Source organism: Dioscorea cayenensis, chromosome 11, assembly GCF_009730915.1.
Source record: "Dioscorea cayenensis subsp. rotundata cultivar TDr96_F1 chromosome 11, TDr96_F1_v2_PseudoChromosome.rev07_lg8_w22 25.fasta, whole genome shotgun sequence".
NCBI lineage: Eukaryota > Viridiplantae > Streptophyta > Magnoliopsida > Dioscoreales > Dioscoreaceae > Dioscorea > Dioscorea cayenensis.
Window position 1 is genome coordinate 3,019,814 of NC_052481.1, and position 20,322 is coordinate 3,040,135.

General features: G+C 35.5%; 4 protein-coding genes across 8 annotated transcripts; 3 read left to right on the plus strand and 1 right to left on the minus strand.

The window, feature by feature from the left end:
* The first annotated feature begins 557 nt into the window (after window positions 1–557).
* LOC120271442 (inositol 2-dehydrogenase 2) lies at window positions 558–3,495 on the plus strand. Its single transcript, XM_039278121.1, has 7 exons — window positions 558–838; window positions 930–1,100; window positions 1,169–1,333; window positions 1,656–1,820; window positions 2,486–2,620; window positions 2,858–2,955; window positions 3,162–3,495. Exons 1-7 carry the CDS (start codon window positions 629–631, stop codon window positions 3,355–3,357), a joined length of 1,140 nt encoding a protein of 379 aa, XP_039134055.1. The 5' UTR covers window positions 558–628; the 3' UTR covers window positions 3,358–3,495.
* A 402-nt stretch (window positions 3,496–3,897) lies between these two features.
* Window positions 3,898–6,817, minus strand: LOC120271456 (60S ribosomal protein L15-1). The gene is made up of 4 exons (XM_039278136.1): window positions 6,730–6,817; window positions 6,472–6,638; window positions 4,428–4,625; window positions 3,898–4,322 (listed from the first exon to the last, which is right to left on the minus strand). The coding sequence occupies exons 1-4, from the start codon at window positions 6,731–6,733 to the stop codon at window positions 4,077–4,079; spliced, it is 615 nt and encodes a 204-aa protein (XP_039134070.1). The 5' UTR covers window positions 6,734–6,817; the 3' UTR covers window positions 3,898–4,076.
* Window positions 6,818–8,802: 1,985 nt separating this feature from the next.
* Window positions 8,803–12,596, plus strand: LOC120272022. 4 transcript variants are annotated; one of them, XM_039278730.1, is made up of 9 exons: window positions 8,803–8,962; window positions 9,284–9,385; window positions 9,828–9,899; window positions 10,152–10,392; window positions 10,911–11,039; window positions 11,123–11,172; window positions 11,267–11,364; window positions 11,450–11,737; window positions 11,880–12,596. In XM_039278730.1, the coding sequence occupies exons 2-9, from the start codon at window positions 9,322–9,324 to the stop codon at window positions 12,366–12,368; spliced, it is 1,431 nt and encodes a 476-aa protein (XP_039134664.1). In that variant the 5' UTR covers window positions 8,803–8,962; window positions 9,284–9,321; the 3' UTR covers window positions 12,369–12,596. The 4 variants fall into 4 exon arrangements, with proteins under 4 accessions (XP_039134664.1, XP_039134663.1, XP_039134666.1 ...); XM_039278729.1 differs by having other exon boundaries at window positions 9,284–9,378; window positions 9,767–9,899; XM_039278732.1 differs by having other exon boundaries at window positions 8,804–8,962; window positions 9,767–9,899.
* Window positions 12,597–12,951: 355 nt separating this feature from the next.
* Window positions 12,952–15,224, plus strand: LOC120272021 (hexose carrier protein HEX6-like). 2 transcript variants are annotated; one of them, XM_039278728.1, is made up of 4 exons: window positions 12,952–13,001; window positions 13,276–13,419; window positions 13,540–13,862; window positions 14,030–15,224. In XM_039278728.1, the coding sequence occupies exons 2-4, from the start codon at window positions 13,287–13,289 to the stop codon at window positions 15,065–15,067; spliced, it is 1,494 nt and encodes a 497-aa protein (XP_039134662.1). In that variant the 5' UTR covers window positions 12,952–13,001; window positions 13,276–13,286; the 3' UTR covers window positions 15,068–15,224. The 2 variants fall into 2 exon arrangements, with proteins under 2 accessions (XP_039134662.1, XP_039134661.1); XM_039278727.1 differs by lacking the exon at window positions 12,952–13,001 and having other exon boundaries at window positions 13,062–13,419.
* Window positions 15,225–20,322: the final 5,098 nt, after the last annotated feature.

The following is a 20,322-nucleotide window of genomic DNA, read 5'->3' on the forward strand; positions in this document are numbered from 1 at the left end:
TTTCCTTTTGATGATTCTCCACCACGCGCGCTCTCCATTAACCATTTCCTTGTTGACTAAATTGACCGGTAATGTAACACATGGTCTATAAAAATATGAAATTACAATGCAGATGGTTAGTTATAAGACATGAAAATATATATTATTTGGCCAAAGAGTTTATTGCCCATTTGTTCTCTGATTTCAAGTATGTGTGCTTCTTTGATTAACAACACTTGTTGCATATGTAGTTAAAAAAAATCTACTTTTGTTATTTATAAAAAAAATATGAGGACATAACTGAAAAAAAAATAGAAATAAACCAGTTTCACCAAAACAATTTTTTTTTTTTTTTTGAAAAAAATACAAAACTATTCTCTCAATCTTACGAATAAATTTTCGATTCAAATGAGAAATGGAACACTTTATTTGAGAAAAAAAATTATTATATATATTTTATTATTATTTTATAAAAAATGGTGGATGTTTTTATAATTTGAAGTTTCTTCAGGGGTGTGTACGCAAAATGTTCTCATTATATTCCTTAGTTTGATCTGAACCGTTGGTTCCACCTCGTGATCCACAACATCTGTTTGTGAGCCTTGCTTCACTTCCCACCTCTCATTCCCAAGAGCTCGACTTCTCATCAATGGCGACCAACGCCGGCGGTAATCCGGCGTCTCGCCGGAGCGTTAGGTACGGGATCATCGGCGTGGGGATGATGGGAAGGGAACACATGATCAACATCTCCCACCTCCGTCATGAAGGCGTTCTCCTCTCCTGCGTTTCCGATCCACACCCCTCCTCTCGTGACCTCGCTGCTCAGCTCGGTCTCTCTCTTGATTTCCCTAATCTTCAGGTCTATTTCCATATATATATGTATAATTGTATCTATATAGTGTGATTTTTTGTGAAAATTTCTCTCTCTTGTATCGGATTTATGGTCCTAGGTTTTCTCTGATCACCATGAGCTTTTGGATAGTGGTCTTTGTGATGTGGTGGTTGTATCCTCTCCAAACATGACTCATTTTGAAATTCTAATGGATATCATCAAGCATCGAAAGCCCCATCATGTGCTTGTTGAGAAACCATTGTGTACGACTGTTCAGGACTGTAGAAAGGTTCGATTTTTACTCCATTTTCAAGTTGATTCCTTGTTGTTCTTATGTAAAAAAAGGTTCTTTTTTAGGTCATAGATGCAGCTAAGAAAAGGCCTGAAATGCTGGTACAAGTTGGATTGGAGTATAGGTATATGCCTCCTGTGGCTAAACTAATTGAAATTGTCAAGAGTGGAGCTCTTGGACAAGTTAGAATGGTGGCAATTCGTGAGCACAGGTTCCCTTTTTTGGTTAAGGTACACTTAACCATGAATGAATTTCTTTTAGTTTTCATAATTTCCAAGCTTTGTCTTACGCATGAATTTGCATAATTTACAGTCTCTGAGCTTGTTCTAATGAATAAATTTGCATGATTTGTGCAATTTGGTAAGCTTGTTCTTATGTATAATTTTTTGTAGTTTTCATAATTTCCAAGCTTGTTCTTATGAATGAATTTGCATAATTTACAGTCTTTAAGCTTGTTCTAATGAATGAATTTGCATGATTTGTGCGACTTGTTAAGCTTGTTCTTATGAATAAATTCCACCCATTTAGTGGTTTTTTCCTAGATTTATGTAGGTCAACAATTGGAACCGTTTTAATGTTAACACCGGTGGAACTCTGGTGGAGAAGTGCTGCCACTTCTTTGATCTAATGAGGCTGTTTGCTGGCGCAAATCCAGTCTCTGTCATGGCTTCCGGTTCTATTGATGTCAACCATAAGGATGAAGTTTATGATGGCAAGGTTGGAGTTTCCCTCACCTTACTTCTGCTTTTAATGATGCGTGCCATTAGTTTTTATTTTTTCTATTTGCTTTATTTGTTTTACCATGTTACAACTTTTCTTTAGATTTTGCAAATGCAATTTCCACCATCCGTTTGCTGAGAGCAATTGATCAAGTGGATACTTAAAACTTGAAGGCAACTGTATAATCTAGGTAATAATGCTAAGAAGAGTGAAAGTATGTCATGTGATGAATAATAATGAGTATTTGCTGTTAGTTAAAAACTGCTAGTTTTTAAGAAAAAGGTTGAAAAGCTTTTATGGAAAATAACATGATTCCATCAACTATGCCCTATGCACGGTAATTTGAGTTCTAATTTCAGATAGAATATTTGCTATGCTAAGGAAATTGCAAATAATAAAATGTCATGTAACTGATAGGTATGATTACTGGATAGGGGTTAAGATTTCCTAATGAAGGTTCATCTGACTTCACTGACGAAGATCTTCATAAAAATTTACAGCTCATGGTGAAATGACTTTTGATATCAGAATTAAGACTTGTTTGTAATCGTAGATTGAAAGGCACTTTCTGTCTAGTCTTCAAATTATGCAAAAGTGAAGTTGCTCCCTTAATTGAAACTTCAAAGAGATATTCATATATGGCAATTAAACTATGTTTGTAGGTACCGGACATCATTGATAATGCATATGTGATCATAGAATTTGACAATGGATCTCGTGGCATGCTTGATCTGTGCATGTTTGCTGAAGGCAGTAAAAATGAACAAGAAATTTCTGTTGTTGGTGACATTGGGAAGGTACATCTAAACTTTGTTCTTTTAAAAAAAAACCAGTACTGAGTTTTACTTGGTTATTGAAGGACCTTGTCGCTCTTATCATCCAATTTAACACCAACCCCTTTTTTCCATAACTTGGATTACATCTAACCCATCATTATTGATCTGCTATAATTATTATGATCACTAGCCTATGTAAAGTTTTTAATCCTATGATAAGCCGGGTTTAGGTTCTCTAAGATTTGAACTTGTTCTCAGGGTGAAGCATTTATCCCAGAAAGCATTGTGCATATTGGAAGTAGATCAGCTGGGAGAGACGGAGTTAAGACAATAAAAGCAGACGATGACCGCATAAGGTACAAATGTTCAACTTGATAATTACTTTTCAGAATTTAATTTATACGAAATCAACACAAAGCAAATTGCTATAGTTTAGCTCTAAAGATACAAGTCTATTAATTGAAAATGTATGTAATACAGTTGACTGGAATAAATCTAGCAAATAAACTCATAACTTGAGAATATTATCCACACTATTTTTTTTCTTCAATTGAGGAACCAGGTATGAAGGGCTGCATCATGGTTCAAGCTACTTGGAACACTTGAACTTCTTATCTGCTGTTCGAGCTCAAGATGGCGGTAAACCTACCGTTGGCTTAGAAGATGGGTTGCTCTCTGTAGCAATGGGAGTTGCAGGCCAACGATCAATCCAAGAACGCCGATTTGTTTCCATTGAAGAAGTCTTGTTAGATCATTGAAGTCTATCAAAATGTTAAATCTATGTTGTGTATGTTATATTATTTCATGTTCAAATCTATAAATAAAATGAAGGCTGTACTCAAATTGTTACACTTGCTTTTAATTGAATGAAGCACCTTACACTATTGTCATCTTTCTCTGGTTGTGGTTTTTACTTGCCACCCTCTTGTAAAATGGTGAAATCTATAATTTATTCATTAAAATCTAATATATATACCTGATATTTAATAACATGCATTCTTAAAAATTATATAAACATAAAACATATAATCTTAACCCAATCCAAGCAAATTTGTAGTTTTCCAAAGGTGTAACCAGTGCAGATCTTTTTCAGGTATTTAATTTGAAGGCATGATACTCCCCAGTAATTGGAAACACTTGGAATTGACAACCCTTCCAACCAAACAACCCTGTAAACAATAGCTCTGTAGGTTAAGCAACAAGACACCTGAAAACAAATGTTAACAAATTCTCAAATAGTATTTAATAAGAAAAAAAGACATTATGTCTAGCTAAACCAGATACATGAAACAAATCCAGATCAGAAAACCAAACATCTGATGAAATTTAGAAAGTATTATCATCAAAGTACTTCACATAAAATATCATGCGAACAAACAAGGCAAAATCATGTTCTTCAAAACTTCTAATTTTAGCAGATTCCATGGGAATGTGACCACAATTGACGGATTCAATGAACTCAAGTGGTTGAAGGTGCTCAGCGGTATCGGCGGAGAGACAAGGTCTGGTTTCTCTTCCATGTTGCCCTGCGTGATGGCCTGGCCTTGTGATGAAGGTGACCTTTGCCTCGAAGACCCCTGTACTTTTTGCCAGCTGAGGTGAGTCCACGGAGCTCACGGTGCTTGTGGACTCCCTTGCAGATCCAGTTGATCCTTGGGTCATTGCGAATTGCATTGTGTGCCGCATCAACAAGGATAATTTCAAAATATTTGTAGGTTGAATCCTGCCAAAGTTTATCCGTCTTGTGAACAATATTTACACTATAACAAATGAAATATAAGCGTCAAACAGTCGCTGTAAATGAAATCAAGTTCAGATTGAACATAACCTCATTGATCCAATATGAGTTCAAGACCTTCAGGCCACCCAACTTGCGTCCTGCCCTCTCCTCGGCAACAGACCTCTTGTTCCTTTGAAACTTCAGTTGGGTGATACCTTGGTTTTTCGGCTTCCCATAAACAATACCCTTGGGAACTGGCCTCTTCCGGCCTCCACGACGAACACGAACTCTATAAATCACATAGCCCTGTAAAATTTAAAGGCAATGCAAAAACATTAGACACAGACCATAACATATTATTACTAGTATATCTTGCTCTCATTGTACTCTATTACTGTTGATAATGACACTTAGGGGCTGTTTGTTTGCAAGGCTTGGATTGGGAATGGATTGGGAATGGATTGGGAATGGGCTCAATGCTTTGTTTGGTTGGCAGGCTTGGGAATGTGGGAGGAATCCATGAGGAATGAGATGAGGGGAGAAGGTTGATTGGCATTCCCCCCAATTGGTTGAGGAATGCCCAATCCGGATGGTGAAATATCCATTTTACCCTTGACTTTAAAACTTTATCTATATATATAGGAAAAATGTTAAGAACATTGTAAACAAATAATAATGATAACATATTACAAATAAATTAATACTATAAAAATACAACAACAATAACAATAAATTAAATTAATTCTAAAATAATAAAAATAAAATGATAACATTGTAACAAAACAACAATATTAATTATAAAAATTAATTATAAAAATTAATTATAAAAATAATTATGACAATAATGACAACATATTACAAATAAAATAATATTATTGGCCAATGTATTTATTTTTTTAATATTTACTCTATAAGGGCATAAAAGACATTTTGCACATATTTTTTCTATTTACTTTTCTCATTTCCAATGAATTACTCTCCCATACCCTCCAACCAAACACAGTTTTCCTTTCATTCCTAATCCATTCCCCCTTATTCTCATTCCTATCTCATTCCTCTTCAACTCCATTCCTTGCAAACAAACAGCCCCTTACAACAGAGCCTCAATCAAAAAGGAGAACTTGACAGCTGAACAAAAAAACATATAGATAATCAATCTACAGACTTATTTCATTGGAAACTTGAATGAATTATGAAGCTCTGAGCATGGAACATGATCTTCAAGTTGCAAATTCAAAGCTTTAACCTACTCAGTTCTTCATGAGTGGGTCACAGCCTCTAGAAGCAACACTCAATTGAAAGGCACATGCAATAAATTTGTTCAAGGAGAAAATGTTTTATCCAAACATTACTTCCAATTGAAAGTTTGAAACATGCCTATCAAAAAGATTTTCCAAGCATTCACCAATGCATGATCAGATGGCTCCAAAATCCAATGTCACAGTTTGTAAATGGCACAAATAAGAAAGATGCCACAACCCTAGATATGCTTTTCTTTTCACCCAAAGCTCAAGTCTACATATATAAAAATCAACTATAACACCACTCATATTAAGGATTCAGTAATCAGATCAGGATGCAGCAAATCATATCATACTAAAAATTACAGCCTAACATGGAAAATCCTAACATTCAGATACAAAGGTTCTAAAATTACATAGAAAAATACATTCACTAGATTGAAAACAACAGGTATCACAAACACGAAACCACAATTACTTCAAAACAATAATAAGCAAATCATGACCTTTATTCCAAAGAAAATTATCAATCCGTTATCCAACACATAACTTTCATTTCAAATCAAAGATTACTAATCCCAAAGAAGAACAAAAATATCACTTTTACCTCAACCATGCCACAATGCCATGTTGCAAATTGCCAACACATTAGCATACCGGGGTAATAAAATCATATAAAAAAAAATTAATGAAAATAAACACACCAAATCTCACAAACAACAAATCACAATTACTTCAAAAATGATTGCTAAAACATGCCCTTGTGATTTCAAACCAAAAATTACTAATTTATTTAAAAAAAAACATTAATTTTCCCATTCAATCATGCCACCATGCCATTGCCACACATCCAGGATCTTTCTCAATGAATACAAATGCTTGATTTCATAGAACAACATGAAGAAAATCACCTGCTTGGCCTTGTACCCGAGTCGGCGGGCCTTGTCAGGGCGAGTAGGCCTCGTGACGCGAACGATGGAAGGATGCTGGCGGTACTCCCAGCACCTCACCCGTTGAAGGAACCTCATCACATCCGATTGCTTCTTCCTCCATAGCTCCGACACATACTTGTACGCCCCTGCACAATTCCAACCAAATAACACAGCTCAATGACGAGAAGATTCAACTGAAGAAATGGAACCAATGGATGAAGATCGAGATCGACGAACCCATTGATCACTCGCAGCTCCAAATTAGGGTTAGGGTTTGCGGGAGAGGAGGCTGAAAGCTGGGGAAATGGCGAAGAACTTTATATATACGAAGGGTTAGGGTTTTGAGTGGAGAGTTATGAACCGTTGATTTAGTATTGATGTGATCTTGACCGTAGACCCTTTTAGTGGCCCTTGATGGGCTTCCTTAGCCCAAGTTGAAAACTTTAAAGCCCATTATTCACTAGAAAATTTAAAATATAATTTCCAAAATTTATGAACTTAAAAACTTAGGGCCTGTTTGGATAAGCCAGAATTATGGCATAATCTGTACTGATATCTAGTAATTTAATATTTTTCGATAATTATGCTGTATTAATTTGTTTGGATCTTATTTTTAGAGTATAAAATTATGGCGTAATATAGGCGTTATAAGCGTAAAAAAAATATTCCACTCTTAGTGGAATATTTTTTTATTATGAAAAAGTCTCTCTCTTTTGATCCGATGACGACCCACCAATCACCGGTGGCTCGCTCGATCTCCGCCTAACGGCCTCCGGTGACACGCCGGCGATCCACCGGTGATCCGGCAGGCTTCCGGCAACTGGTCACCGACCCAACCACCGGTCCACCGGCCTCCGGTGACACGCCGGCGATCCACTGGTGGTTCGCCCGGCTAGCCTCCGGTGACACACCGGCGATCCACTGGTGGTTCGCCCGGCTAGCCTCCGGTGACACACCGGTGATCCACCTATGCTCCGTCGAGCCTCAGATGGTGGCCACGGGTCCACCGGTGGTCTACAGTTCTGACGTCGGTCGATCTCCGTAATTTTTTTATTTTTGGTAACTAAACACTCGTTCTATAGGAATAAAATATGCTTATAATTTACGTAATAATCACTGCACTTCCTACATAATAAAAATTATGCTAGTATTTTTTTATTTTCTGATCAAACATGCCCTTAGAAAAATTCTGACAGTGTCTTGTTTGCTTCTCATGTTTGAATAATATCTAAAAATTATATAAATAACTCATTTTACTATGCTTTTTTTTTTTGTTACATCATGTTCACTAATTCATACAATACCCAGCCAAAATTATAAATAAATATTATAATTAAAAAAATAAAATAGTTAAAATAAAATTAATATTAGCAAAACCATATTAACTTTTGAAATAAAAAAAAGTTATTTTAAAAAATATTTATAAATTTAAAATATTAGAGTCAATATTTTATAAATATTATTATTTTTTAATTAGTTAACTATCTCTTAGTCTATTACCATTTGGGTTTCTGTACATAGGTAATATTACTAATTGACTCTTCACGGCTCCAAAATAAGAGTATGTGGTATAATTAAAAAGTTTGAGCAAGCTTATGATATATAAAAAAAAAATTCATTTAACATATTGTGCATTTTAATTTATTATTGTTTTCATTACATAATATACACAACTAAAGACAAAAAATGAAAAGATATTCCTAAAGTCATTATGAGCGATGAGGTCGAATTGTATAATCATATTTTACGGTGGTGAACGGTGATTCCTTTTTTCCTTTTTCTTATTTATTTATTTTATAAAAAAATTCTAATCTTTTTCACCATATGGCATATATTTCATGATTTGACATAATTTACTATGAAGTGTATAAATAATTTCTCATAATTTTTTTCATCCACATGATGTCAAGATAATAGACTAATCATATAAATATATTTAAAAGAGTTTTATATAATTAATAAAAAATCCCAAATTTTTTTTCAAAATATTCAACATGTATGTCAATACGTAGTTAAGCACATAAGATTGATTGATTCAGATTTATTGAAATACTGAAATTAATTGAATTATTTTTATTATACTATTATTTATAAATACAAAAATATTGTTTATCAAATAGTATATAATCGTTGAATTAAAATTCAATGACTGACATGAATGTCGTAGATATAATATCTACGGACATGATCGATTGAATCCACGGACATTCATAGATGATTGGATGCTCAAATGTATGTGTAGAAAAGTACAGATCCCAAGGCAAGAGCAAGAACGTAATCACGTGATGGTCCAACAAACCGGCATGACCGTTGATCATGCTTCCATCGATGAAAGGTTGCTTAACGTGCCCGCTTGCCCTAATCTCCTCTTTTCCTCCAAATTTCTCAAAATTCTTCATTCCTTTCTTCCAATTGCTTCTCAAGAATCGAAAATTCTCCTCATCCTCTGCGTCTCTTCTTCGATCCTCAGGTACATCACTTGCAATTCCACTTTCTTTGATGAATTTTGGGTTGTTTCATCTGAAAACTTGCCCTTTTTTAAAAAAAAGAATCTTTTTAGTTATTGTTTGCATGGGAGTACTGTAATTGTGATTTTAGAATAGGGGTTGTGTCATGGATCATGAATTTTAGATGGATTATGATTTTTCATTAATTGGACCTTTTTTGTGATCTTATAAAATCTTGTGTTTGCGGATCTTAGGGTATGATTTTTGGATCTAATTTACTTTTTTTTTTGCATTTTTGTTTCAATTTTTTTCTTTGATTTATTTTCTTGTTTTTTGTTTTTCAGGCAATTAACATTAGAAAATTGATTCTTTGGTGGGATATATGTTAACCATGGAAAATCAGAGCTCTGAAAAGGTGGAATCTACTACTGCTTTGACGGTAAAGAGTTAAGAGGATTCTTGATTGATTTTTAGGAATATGATTTTAAAAAGTTTTATCATCTGCACTAGGATATCATTATCTTGTTCTTCCAGTATAATATTAAACTATGAAGCACATTATGTTTCAGAGATTGACAATTTATTGTATTCGCAGTGTAGTTACACTAGATATTGGTTCTTCTCTTCCTCTTCTGCTTTCCTTTTTTATTTTTTCCAAGAAGAAAGAAAAATAACTTAGCAACCAAAATGCAGTTGCATATCAATTTTTGAATGTAATTCTTGAACCTATGTTACGATGGTTCCTGTCAATTTTGCAAACTTGTGTTTCAGTTGCTCTAATTAGTGGTACCATTTGTAATCTTTGAATAACTATTTTGGTGTTTTAGGTTCATAATGATGATTCAACAGTTGAGAGTTATACTAATCAGATTTTCAACTCCATTCCAGCTCTCAGTGAAGCTGCTTCTTATCTTCAAGATACAACCTCATATTTAACTAGCTGCTTCACTGCCTCCGATGGTTAGTTTTCTATAATGTCTGCTCACCCATTCCATAATTTGTATTAGTACTAATGGATAAGAATGGCTTTACACTACGAGGCATTCTCTCTATGAGGGTGGTATATTGGTATAAACTCAGTGTCATGCAGCTATTTTCTATTTTTCCATGGCTCTTTGTATTTGTAGATGCTGCTTCTGTATGTGTATTGGTTTTGTGTGAAATTCAGTGTCCCATGTTCAAGCTTTGACTCTTAATTCATTTCTTTTTAAGGTATACTTGATGAAGGAATAGAATTAAGAACTATGCCTCCATCACGAAACCAAGGATCATTTTCTAGGGACAACGGGTCGTCAACAATTGGCTGGTCAAGCTTCTTTGAGCGTCTTGCTGATGCTAACATTTCATCTGTGCATGTTGGAGAGACAAGTTCAGCAGGAAGTTCATCTCAAGTTAGAAGTGGATCTATGACCTCCACCAGTGGCGTACAGAATGGCTCTTCAATTTTTCAAGGGTAAGTATGCTTGTACTGTTGTCATCTTTCATGTGTATCTTGTAAGTTATAACTTCTATTTCAAGATGAAACACTGAACAAAACCACATTTAATTTATCAGATAAATTAGAAATTAATATGCCAGTATGCATCATGGTTACTCAAATTACAAAACTGTGCCAGGTGCCTTTCGTTTGAATATGGTAATGCAGAACATTGTGTGAAGAATACCTTGATGATATGCTGGAATCATAGTGAAATTAATTTCTCTTAAGAATTTTTCAAAACTTAAATATTAAAAATATGGTTAAGCCTTATGTATATGTAATATCTGCTGCTTGAGGTCATAGATGCATCACACACCACAAAATGAGAGACATGATGTTGATTCCAGTACTTATGCTTAAAAAGTGTGGTCAATCTGAGAAGCAATGTTCCGGTGAAATTGATTCACTGGAGGAAGATAGAGCCCCTTGAAATGTTGATGAGACAATTTTCCTATTGTTCATTGTTCCTAACACTTTTTAACAATTGGCAGCCTCATTTCCCGAGCCAGAAAAACTGTTCTTGGCTCAGCGGATGACATTGGTTGGTTACAGCGTGCCACAAACTTGCCTCCTGTGCAAGATGGAACAAAGCGATTTAACCAATTGCTAGAGAGGATAAGGTAAGAAGAATATAGCTATTATCCTGAATATGTGCAGGTTTATGAAATTTTGATTTCATAGTTGTCCTTTTCTTCCTGGGTAGGAGTGGAGAACATAAGTTACCGGACTCATTGGTCTATTTGTTGGTTCCAGGTATTATTTTATTTATGAGGAAAATCAATCATTCATGAATAATTAGGGAGGGTTCATGTATTTTCTCAGCTTTGGTGATGTTCTTCATTTTCAGGTCTTTTCAGCAACCATGGCCCACTTTATTTTGTTAATACAAAGTCGTTTTTCTCAAAGATGGGTTTGGCTTGTCACATTGCCAAAATTCACAGTGAGGTTGTTTTCCCTCTATCTTTTGTGTGTGTGTATGTATATGTTCCATATTATATATTTTAATCATGTATGAGCATTTAATTACCAGGCTTCGGTTGAGAAAAATGCCAGAGAAATCAAAGAATATATTGAAGAAATTTATTGGGGCTCAAAGAAACGGGTTTTACTTTTCGGGCACAGCAAAGGAGGAGTTGATTCAGCAGCTGCATTATCTTTATATTGGTCGGATCTGAAAGACAAAGTCGCTGGACTGGTGTTGGCACAGAGCCCCTATGGAGGAAGCCCAATTGCTTCAGATTTATTACGTGAAGGGCAACTAGGGGATTATGTTAAATTACGGACATTAACGGAGATTCTGATATGCAAAGTTCTGAAAGTAAATACCTTCTAGTCCAATCTATCATCTTCCTCTTGCTTTCTGTTGTTCCTTAAAATTGTTTCTATTACATGTTACTGTGCAAACTTTCTGCTTAATCTTCTCTTTTGTTGTTCTTGTTGTTGTCATTGTCGTCTTACAGGGTGACCTACAAGCTTTGGAAGATTTGACCTATGAGAAAAGGCGAGAGTTTCTAAACAAGCACCCATTGCCAACAGAGCTTCCAGTTGTCTCATTTCACACAGAAACTGGTATTGCCCCTGGCATTCTCACCAGTCTTTCTCATGTTGCACATGCGGAGCTGCCCATAGTTGCTCCTCGTGCTGATAGCCAGCCTACCAAGCTTCCGGTTGTCATGCCGCTTGCTGCTGCTATGGCTGCATGTGCTCAACTCTTGCAGATCAGATACAGCGAGAAAAGTGATGGGTTGGTCACACGCAGGGATGCTGAAGTTCCTGGATCAGTTGTGGTTCGTCCAGATCGCAAACTGGACCATGCATGGATGGTCTACTCTCCTATGAATGTTGACAATAGTGAGACAGATGCTTCACATACTTGTGAAGCTCTTCTCACATTGCTTGTGGAGGTTTCACAAAAGAAAATGCATGAGATTACCAGGAAGAATGAGTGATACTTTTCACAATAGAGAATGTACATCATCAATCAGTACATAACTCACCAATTTTTTTTTTGTTGCCAATGTCTTGTAGCTCAGAAATAACATATTGGATTCACTCAGCATTACTTAGATTTTCAGTGCTGTGTTGTGCAGTATTGTGAATTTTACACTTGTTGATACATCAAATGGATATTATTTCTGTGATGTTGAAGTAAAGGAAATTATTTGTTCTCTCTTCAATTGTTGTGCAATTATTGGTTAACATATTTTTTTACTGACAAAGCATCTTTTTAGTATATAATTTTAGTCAAATTACTCAACAAACTTTTTGATTCTCATGTCCTCAGCCACACAAGACACTCAACATGCAGCCAAAGATGTCCTTAATGTGATGCTGTCCTCTTGGAAAACTGGAAACAAGAGATCGACACATCAGCCACTCAATTAGTGAGTCTTTGACTTTTATCTTCTTCTAACCATTAAAATCTCTTCCATATTCTGAATGGATATGTGGCTGCAAATTAAAGAAACAGTTTCTCTATTTGGTTTAAAGCTAGAAACAAAGCAAAAATTTGTTAGAGTTTGCAAGTTCAATTTTTTTTTTTTTTTTGAATTAAGCTTCAGTATGGACTCTGTATAAATCTTGTAGGTTGTATTTATCTATTTCACTCTAAAAGATAAGGATTAAAATTTAAATTATCCTTTATCATCGGACCTATATTTCTTTTTGTTAATCTGTTTGGATAATGATCCTTTTAAATAGATTTTTTTTATTTAAAATTCTATTATTTACTTTCCTTGTTTTACTCAAAAGACAATTGGAAAGAAAGACCGAACATTATAATTATCTTTGAAGAAGTTCTGTTTTATAAATACTCCATACCTTGGACTTTTATTTCATCATCATCTTCTTCTTCAGGTTCTGCTCCAATGGCAGTCGGATTTGATGTATCTGGTGCCACAACAAGTGTATACAATGGAAGGATGACAATCTTTGTGGTCATGTCCTGCCTGATGGCAGCCATGGGTGGCCTTATTTTTGGCTATGACATTGGCATCTCAGGTCTCTCTCTCTCTCTCTTTCTTTTTCTTCAGGCTTTTGCATAAACTCCAATGAATATTATACATATCTTAATGTTTAATATATATCTATGTGTTTGTGTGCTTGAATCATATGATGAAGGTGGTGTGACATCTATGGAATCATTCTTGAAGAAATTTTTCCCAGTAGTATATAGAAAAATGAAGGAAGACTCAACCACAAGTAATTATTGTAAGTTTGATAGCCAGCTTTTGACAGCTTTTACATCTTCACTCTACATTGCTGGTTTGATTGCTTCCTTTCTGGCATCTTGGGTCACTCGGGCATTTGGCCGGAGAACATCGATGTTCTTTGGTGGAGTTGCTTTTCTCATTGGTTCTGCAATCAGTGGTGCTTCTGTTAATGTTTACATGCTTATTCTTGGTAGAGTTTTTCTTGGCATCGGTGTTGGCTTCGCAAACCAGGTTAGTTTGTCTGTAAATTTTCAACATGAACTGAACCAAATCTGATTAGAAATTTTCAACCTGAATTGAATTGACATAGACTTTTATAATGACAGAGTTTGAATTAGAGTACATAAATAGTTTGAATTTAAGCTTTTAGATTGAATCGAGTTCGACTTTTCTTTCAGTCTGTTCCATTGTACCTGTCTGAAATGGCACCTGCACGATACCGAGGCGCATTTAGCAATGGCTTTCAATTCAGCATTGGTGTTGGAGGTCTTACTGCAAACTTAATCAACTATGGAACTGAAAAGATAAGACAAGGCTGGGGTTGGAGGCTTTCATTGTCTTTGGCTGCAGTTCCTGCTACTCTTCTCATCATTGGTGCACTATTGCTCCCTGACACTCCTAACAGTCTACTCCAACACAAAATCGAAATTGACAAAGCAAAGCAACTTCTTCAGAGAATACGTGGCACCGACGACGTTGATGATGAGCTCAATGATCTCATTAAAGCAAGTGAGATATCCAAAACCATGCGCCACCCTTTCCGAAAGATCCTTCACCGTGAGTATCGACCTCAACTAGTGATGGCAATCGCATTACCGTTCTTCCAACAAGTCACCGGCATCAATGTTATAGCATTTTATTCTCCGGTCTTATTTCGAACCATTGGTCTTGGTGAGAGTGCTTCACTTATGTCGGCCGTAGTCTCCGGAGTCATAGGCATGGTTTCAACTCTTATTTCAATGTTTGTAGTAGATAAATTCGGAAGACGAACACTTTTTTTGATCGGAGGATTTCAAATGTTTGTTACACAAGTTATGGTAGGGGGAATAATCGCGGCGAAGTTAGGAGATCAAGGAGGAATAAGCAGAGGATATGCACTTCTTGTGTTGATCTTGATTTGTATTTATGTGGCCGGTTTCGGGTGGTCTTGGGGGCCGCTTGGGTGGCTTGTGCCAAGTGAGATATTCCAATTGGAAATTCGATCGGCCGCGCAGAGTATTACCGTCGCCGTGAGCTTCGTATTCACCTTCGTCATCGCGCAAAGTTTTCTTGCAATGCTTTGCCATTTGAAGGCTGGAATTTTCTTCTTTTTTGCAGGATGGTTGATTATTATGACAGCATTTGTGTGCTTGTTGCTGCCAGAGACTAAGAATCAACCAATTGAGCAAATGGATAGAGTTTGGAGAAAACATTGGTTCTGGAAAAAATTTTACTGATAGTTAACTTCTTAATGTTTTTTGTTTTCTTGAATTTTTTTTTTCAGAGAGTTTGTTGGGATTTAATTAATTAAAGGTTTTTGCAATTTTCTTCTCTCTGAATTAAGAAAGGGGACAAAAAGAGTAGTAACACAATGCAATTTATCTTTCCATTTGAGTTGTTGATTTTTTTATAAATGAACTGTTGATTTATGTTTGGATTTATGAAAACTTTCTCAAAATTGGAATGTGCTTTTGAGGAAAAAAGAAAAACATACAAAAATGGGTGTCTGTGTGTGTGTATATAATTGTTTGAGAAAAATGGAAAGGTACAGGGCCTATAAGTAATTTTTCATATATATATATATATATAAGATGAAATAGTACTCATTATTATAAATTAGGTTCTTTTTTTTTTCTTTTTTTGGATTGGCCACCAACAAACTCATCCCTGCTCCACATGGGTGGATGCTCTCATTTTTTGAGCCAATTGAGAGGGTTTGGGGCCATTTATTAAATAGCAAAATTATCTATTATTTATTATTTATAATGAAAATGTAAGAATATTTTATGACTAGAATTTTGTGATCACTATTAACACACGCTTCCCCCCAAAATAAAGGTCAACATATTAACGTTAGTTTTTAAATACAACAAAAACAAAATGTCATCAACTTTAGAACCAAACATCATGTTCACTTGGACAAATAACTGAAACAAGTACCACATGTGCGAACATGTCATGTTAAAGATAAGAGTTTTATAATGGAAAAATTGCATGTAATCCTAAAAAGATTTATATTTATGTTTATATATTTGTGAGATTTTTTTAACAGTGTTATAAATAAGTTAATAACACCACACAAACTAGAATGAGAAAAAAATAATTATATTGTAAACATTTAACTATGATAGAGTTTGTATATCTTAACTGCTGTGTAAGGCTCATGTATAGATGTGAGAATTGAGTGGAGTGGAGCGACGACATCTGTCCTATTGAAAGAGCATCAATAAGTTGGGGTGCATGACAACGTCCCCACAGTAGGATATAAGGTAATTTATATCTGGTTAGGATTATGATTTAGTAATCCTGTAAAATGCATCCGAATAGGATTTGTATTTGGATAGATTTAGGATCCGGTTTAGGATATGGATAGGTTTAAGATCTATATAGGTTAGTATCCGGATAACTCTAATTTTTTGTTTCTGAGAAAGAGATAGAGACAAGTGAATAAGAGAAATATGGCATATTGCCGAACTTCATAAATCTTTTGTCTTTGCGGATCCTCTATTTTTTTAACATTAATAAATTTCAATATCTAATAACACGAAGGATATATATACATACAAATATTAGTTTTTTATTTGGGTATAAGAGTAAATGTACGTAATTTTTACAGGTGTATATATCCTTTTATAAGTTGGGAAAGATGCATATAGATACAAAGGTGAGAAAAATTTGAAGGATACCTCGCGGCGAACCAAGTCATGAGTGTCCCGTGTGAACAGTAAATCCGACCATGAGATTTCTCAGCAGCTCCCGTGAGAACCTCGCTAGCACTCATGCTGACACACGTGGTTTCCGGCATTCTCGTGGTGGTGCTCGTGGGGGCTTCTCCGGCAAATCTCACCGGAACCATCGGCCCTACGCTCCTCAACCCAACCCTAATTCACGAATTCCCCCACCCTCGCGCATCCAAGACTCTCAGGTTCAACCTCCTTCTAAGGCTTCTCCGGTGAGAGAAGGCACCTCCTATGCTGAAGTAGCCCGCACCCCACCCTCAGCTGAGACTTTACCACCCACTCTCCCTGCTTCTCAGAAGAGACGGCGATCACCGGACTCGCTGACTTCTGCTCGAAATGCTTAAGATCCGGACACAAAGTAGATGAGTGTCGACACCGCCTTACTCGCAAGCCGCTCCGGCGTGGTCACTCGCCATCCAGCTGTCCCGGCTCCGCCCTCCTCCTCGATCCGATCCTAAGAAGCCCAGAGTCCGATCCAAGCTAAGCTCGCAGGAAACCTCTTCGGACACCAAACCTCGGGGCTCCTCCTCTGAACTCAAACCTCTCCTTCGAATTCCAGTGAGAACCAATCATGCCTCTCTTCGTGTCTCCTTGCCCATCACTGAAGCCATTCTAAAATCGAAAGAAGAACTCAAAAAGATGGTGATTATAAGGGTAGTTTCAGGCAACGCTAGCGTTCGATCTCTCCATGATTCTCTCCCGCAGTGCTTAAACACAGAATTTTGCGAGCATATCACTCCCTTCAATAATGATTTTGTCCTCACGATGACCTCCGCCAGAGATGCAGTATTGGCAGTGAAGAGAAGTCCTTTAACCCTAAACTCTAACCTCGGGCCTTGTCGCATCTCTCTCTCTCACTGGACAGCCGAATTTGGATCGCACGCGGTTGCCGCCGGCAACTACAACTGGATCCGAATCTCCAATCTTCCACTGCACTGTTGGAATTGGGATTCAATCGTCGAAATTCTCCGGCCGATCGACGACTTAATCTATGTACAGAAGAAGGAGCACGTTACACTGGAACATCTTCGAACGCTTGTTAGACTTAAGCCGTCGATCATCTTCCCGCTGAAGATCACAGTGGACATCGGCGTCAGAAGCTTCATTGTTATGCTTGAAGACGACGGAGCTCACATCCTCCATTCAAAGATCGTCCAAGGTCCATTGACTCACCTCCCGGCCCAACAACACCCAACCCCTTCTTCTCGCAATGCTACTTATATTCCTAAATCTGATAAGGGTAAAGCCCCCATTATTCATTCTCCCGTCGATGACTTTCCCGGCGAGGCTGTTGAGCGTCGCTCCGGCCTTGGCCTATCGACAAATAACTGAAACAAGTACCACATGTGCGAACATGTCATGTTAAAGATAAGAGTTTTATAATGGAAAAATTGCATGTAATCCTAATTGCATGTAATCCTAAAAAGATTTATATTTATGTTTATATATTTGTGAGATTTTTTTAACAGTGTTACAAATAAGTTAATAACACCACACAAACTAAAATGAGAAAAAAATAATTATATTGTAAACATTTAACTATGATAGAGTTTGTATATCTTAACTGCTGTGTAAGGCTCATGTATAGATGTGAGAATTAAGTGGAGTGGAGCGACGACATCTGTCCTATTGAAAGAGCATCAATAAGTTGGGGTGCAGGGCAACGTCCCCACAATAGGATATAAGGTAATTTATATCTGGTTAGGATTATGATTTAGTAATCCTGTAAAATGCATCCGAATAGGATTTGTATTTGGATAGATTTAGGATCCGGTTTAGGATATGGATAGGTTTAAGATCTATATAGGTTAGTATCTGGATAACTCTAATCTTTTGTTTCTGAGAGAGAGATAGAGACAAGTGAATAAGAGAAATATGGCATATTGCTGAACTTCATAAATCTTTTGTCTTTGCGGATCCTCTATTTTTTTTAACATTAATAAATTTCAATATCTAATAACACGAAGGATATATATACATACAAATATTAGTTTTTTATTTGGGTATAAGAGTAAATGTACGTAATTTTTACAGGTGTATATATCCTTTTATAAGTTGGGAAAGATGCATATAGATACAAAGGTGAGAAAAATTTGAAGGAAAACAAGGAAAGATAATTCTTCTAAAAAAAATAAAGAAATGATAAAAAATCATGAAAGAAGATGAAGGAGAAGATGAAGATGGGAAAAATGAAGTTTCATCAAATACCATTAGTGGAAGATTTACATCATATGTCATATATCTCGTCTTATAGCTGCCTTTGGTGGGTTTTTTTTGAAATATTTTTTATAATGTGGTTAAACCAGATGCATTAAGATAGAATTTCTTCTTCTGATTTTGGAAATATATATATATATATATATATATATATATATATATATATGTAAACAACATCTAGAAACTTAGGGGGTGTTTGGATGCCAAGATTGGAGTGGGAGTGAGGGGGGAGTGGTTGTAAGCCCTTGTTTGGGTATACATCAGTGGGAATGAGGGTGGATTGTGGAAGGAGTGAGACTCACCCATGTGAGTGAGTCTCACTCCCCAAGAATTGGGCGGATTGGCCCGGATTGGACAAGGAAATGACATATATGCCCTTCTTTTGTGTCTGCTTGGAAACATGATTATTCCATTGCTATATATGGCAAAGAGAAAAATAAAGAGATGGCAAGGAAAAAAATTTTTCATATTTTTTTATTATTTTTCAATGTTATTACAAATATTTATTTTTGATAATTAATTAGTTAATTTTTTTTATGTGTTACATAAATATAATTAAAAATAACTCATTATAATTAATACCATTAATTACTTGCTAATTAATAATATTAATATTTGAATATAATACTTATAATAAAAATTATAGTATTATAAAAATTAAATAGTTATTTCTTATAATTAATTAGTTACATTTTTTTCAATGTTTTTAAAAAAATTATAATTAAAAACAACTCATTATATTTAACACCATTAATTAATAGCTAATTAATGATATTAAAAATCTCATCTTAAAAAAATTAGAATGAAATTATAGTATAATAAAAATTAAATATTTATTTTTGATAATTAAAAAATATATATAACTAAAAATAACTCATTATTATATATACAATATCATTTATATGGATGAGGGACATAAGTGTCATTTTACCATATCTACTTTTTTTACTTTTTCTATTCCCAATAAATTACACTCTTCAAATCCTACCAACCAAACACATCATTCATTCTCACTCCTCCTCCATTACCCCTCATGTCACTCCCAATCCACTCCTCCCACAATCCACTCTTGGCATCCAAACACCCCCTTAGAGCGTCCACAACCTTAGCATAATTTGTCAAATATATAGTGGCTAACTCGCAACAAATATATAGGTGCAAGTCTCTCTCCGAAAGGGTTGGGCCGGTTCGGCTAAAAAAATTGAAACTTTGACCTAGCCCAATCCTAGATCTGATGGACCTTATGAATAGTTTGGATCGGGTTGGGCCGACTAAAATTTAAAAATATAAAGCTCATAACCCATCTCATAGGCTTGGTTTCTTAGATTAATTATTGGATCGGATTAGGATCAACTAGTTAGATCTATCTCTTATCGGCTCGTTGTTGTTTTCTTCTTTAACTTTATTTAATTAAACTTTGTGATGATTTAAAAATGTAAAATGAAAATATAAATAAATAATTTTATTAATTGATTATTATTATTACATTTTTTACTTGAGAAAAATATTGTATCACTACAATATGAGTATATCCC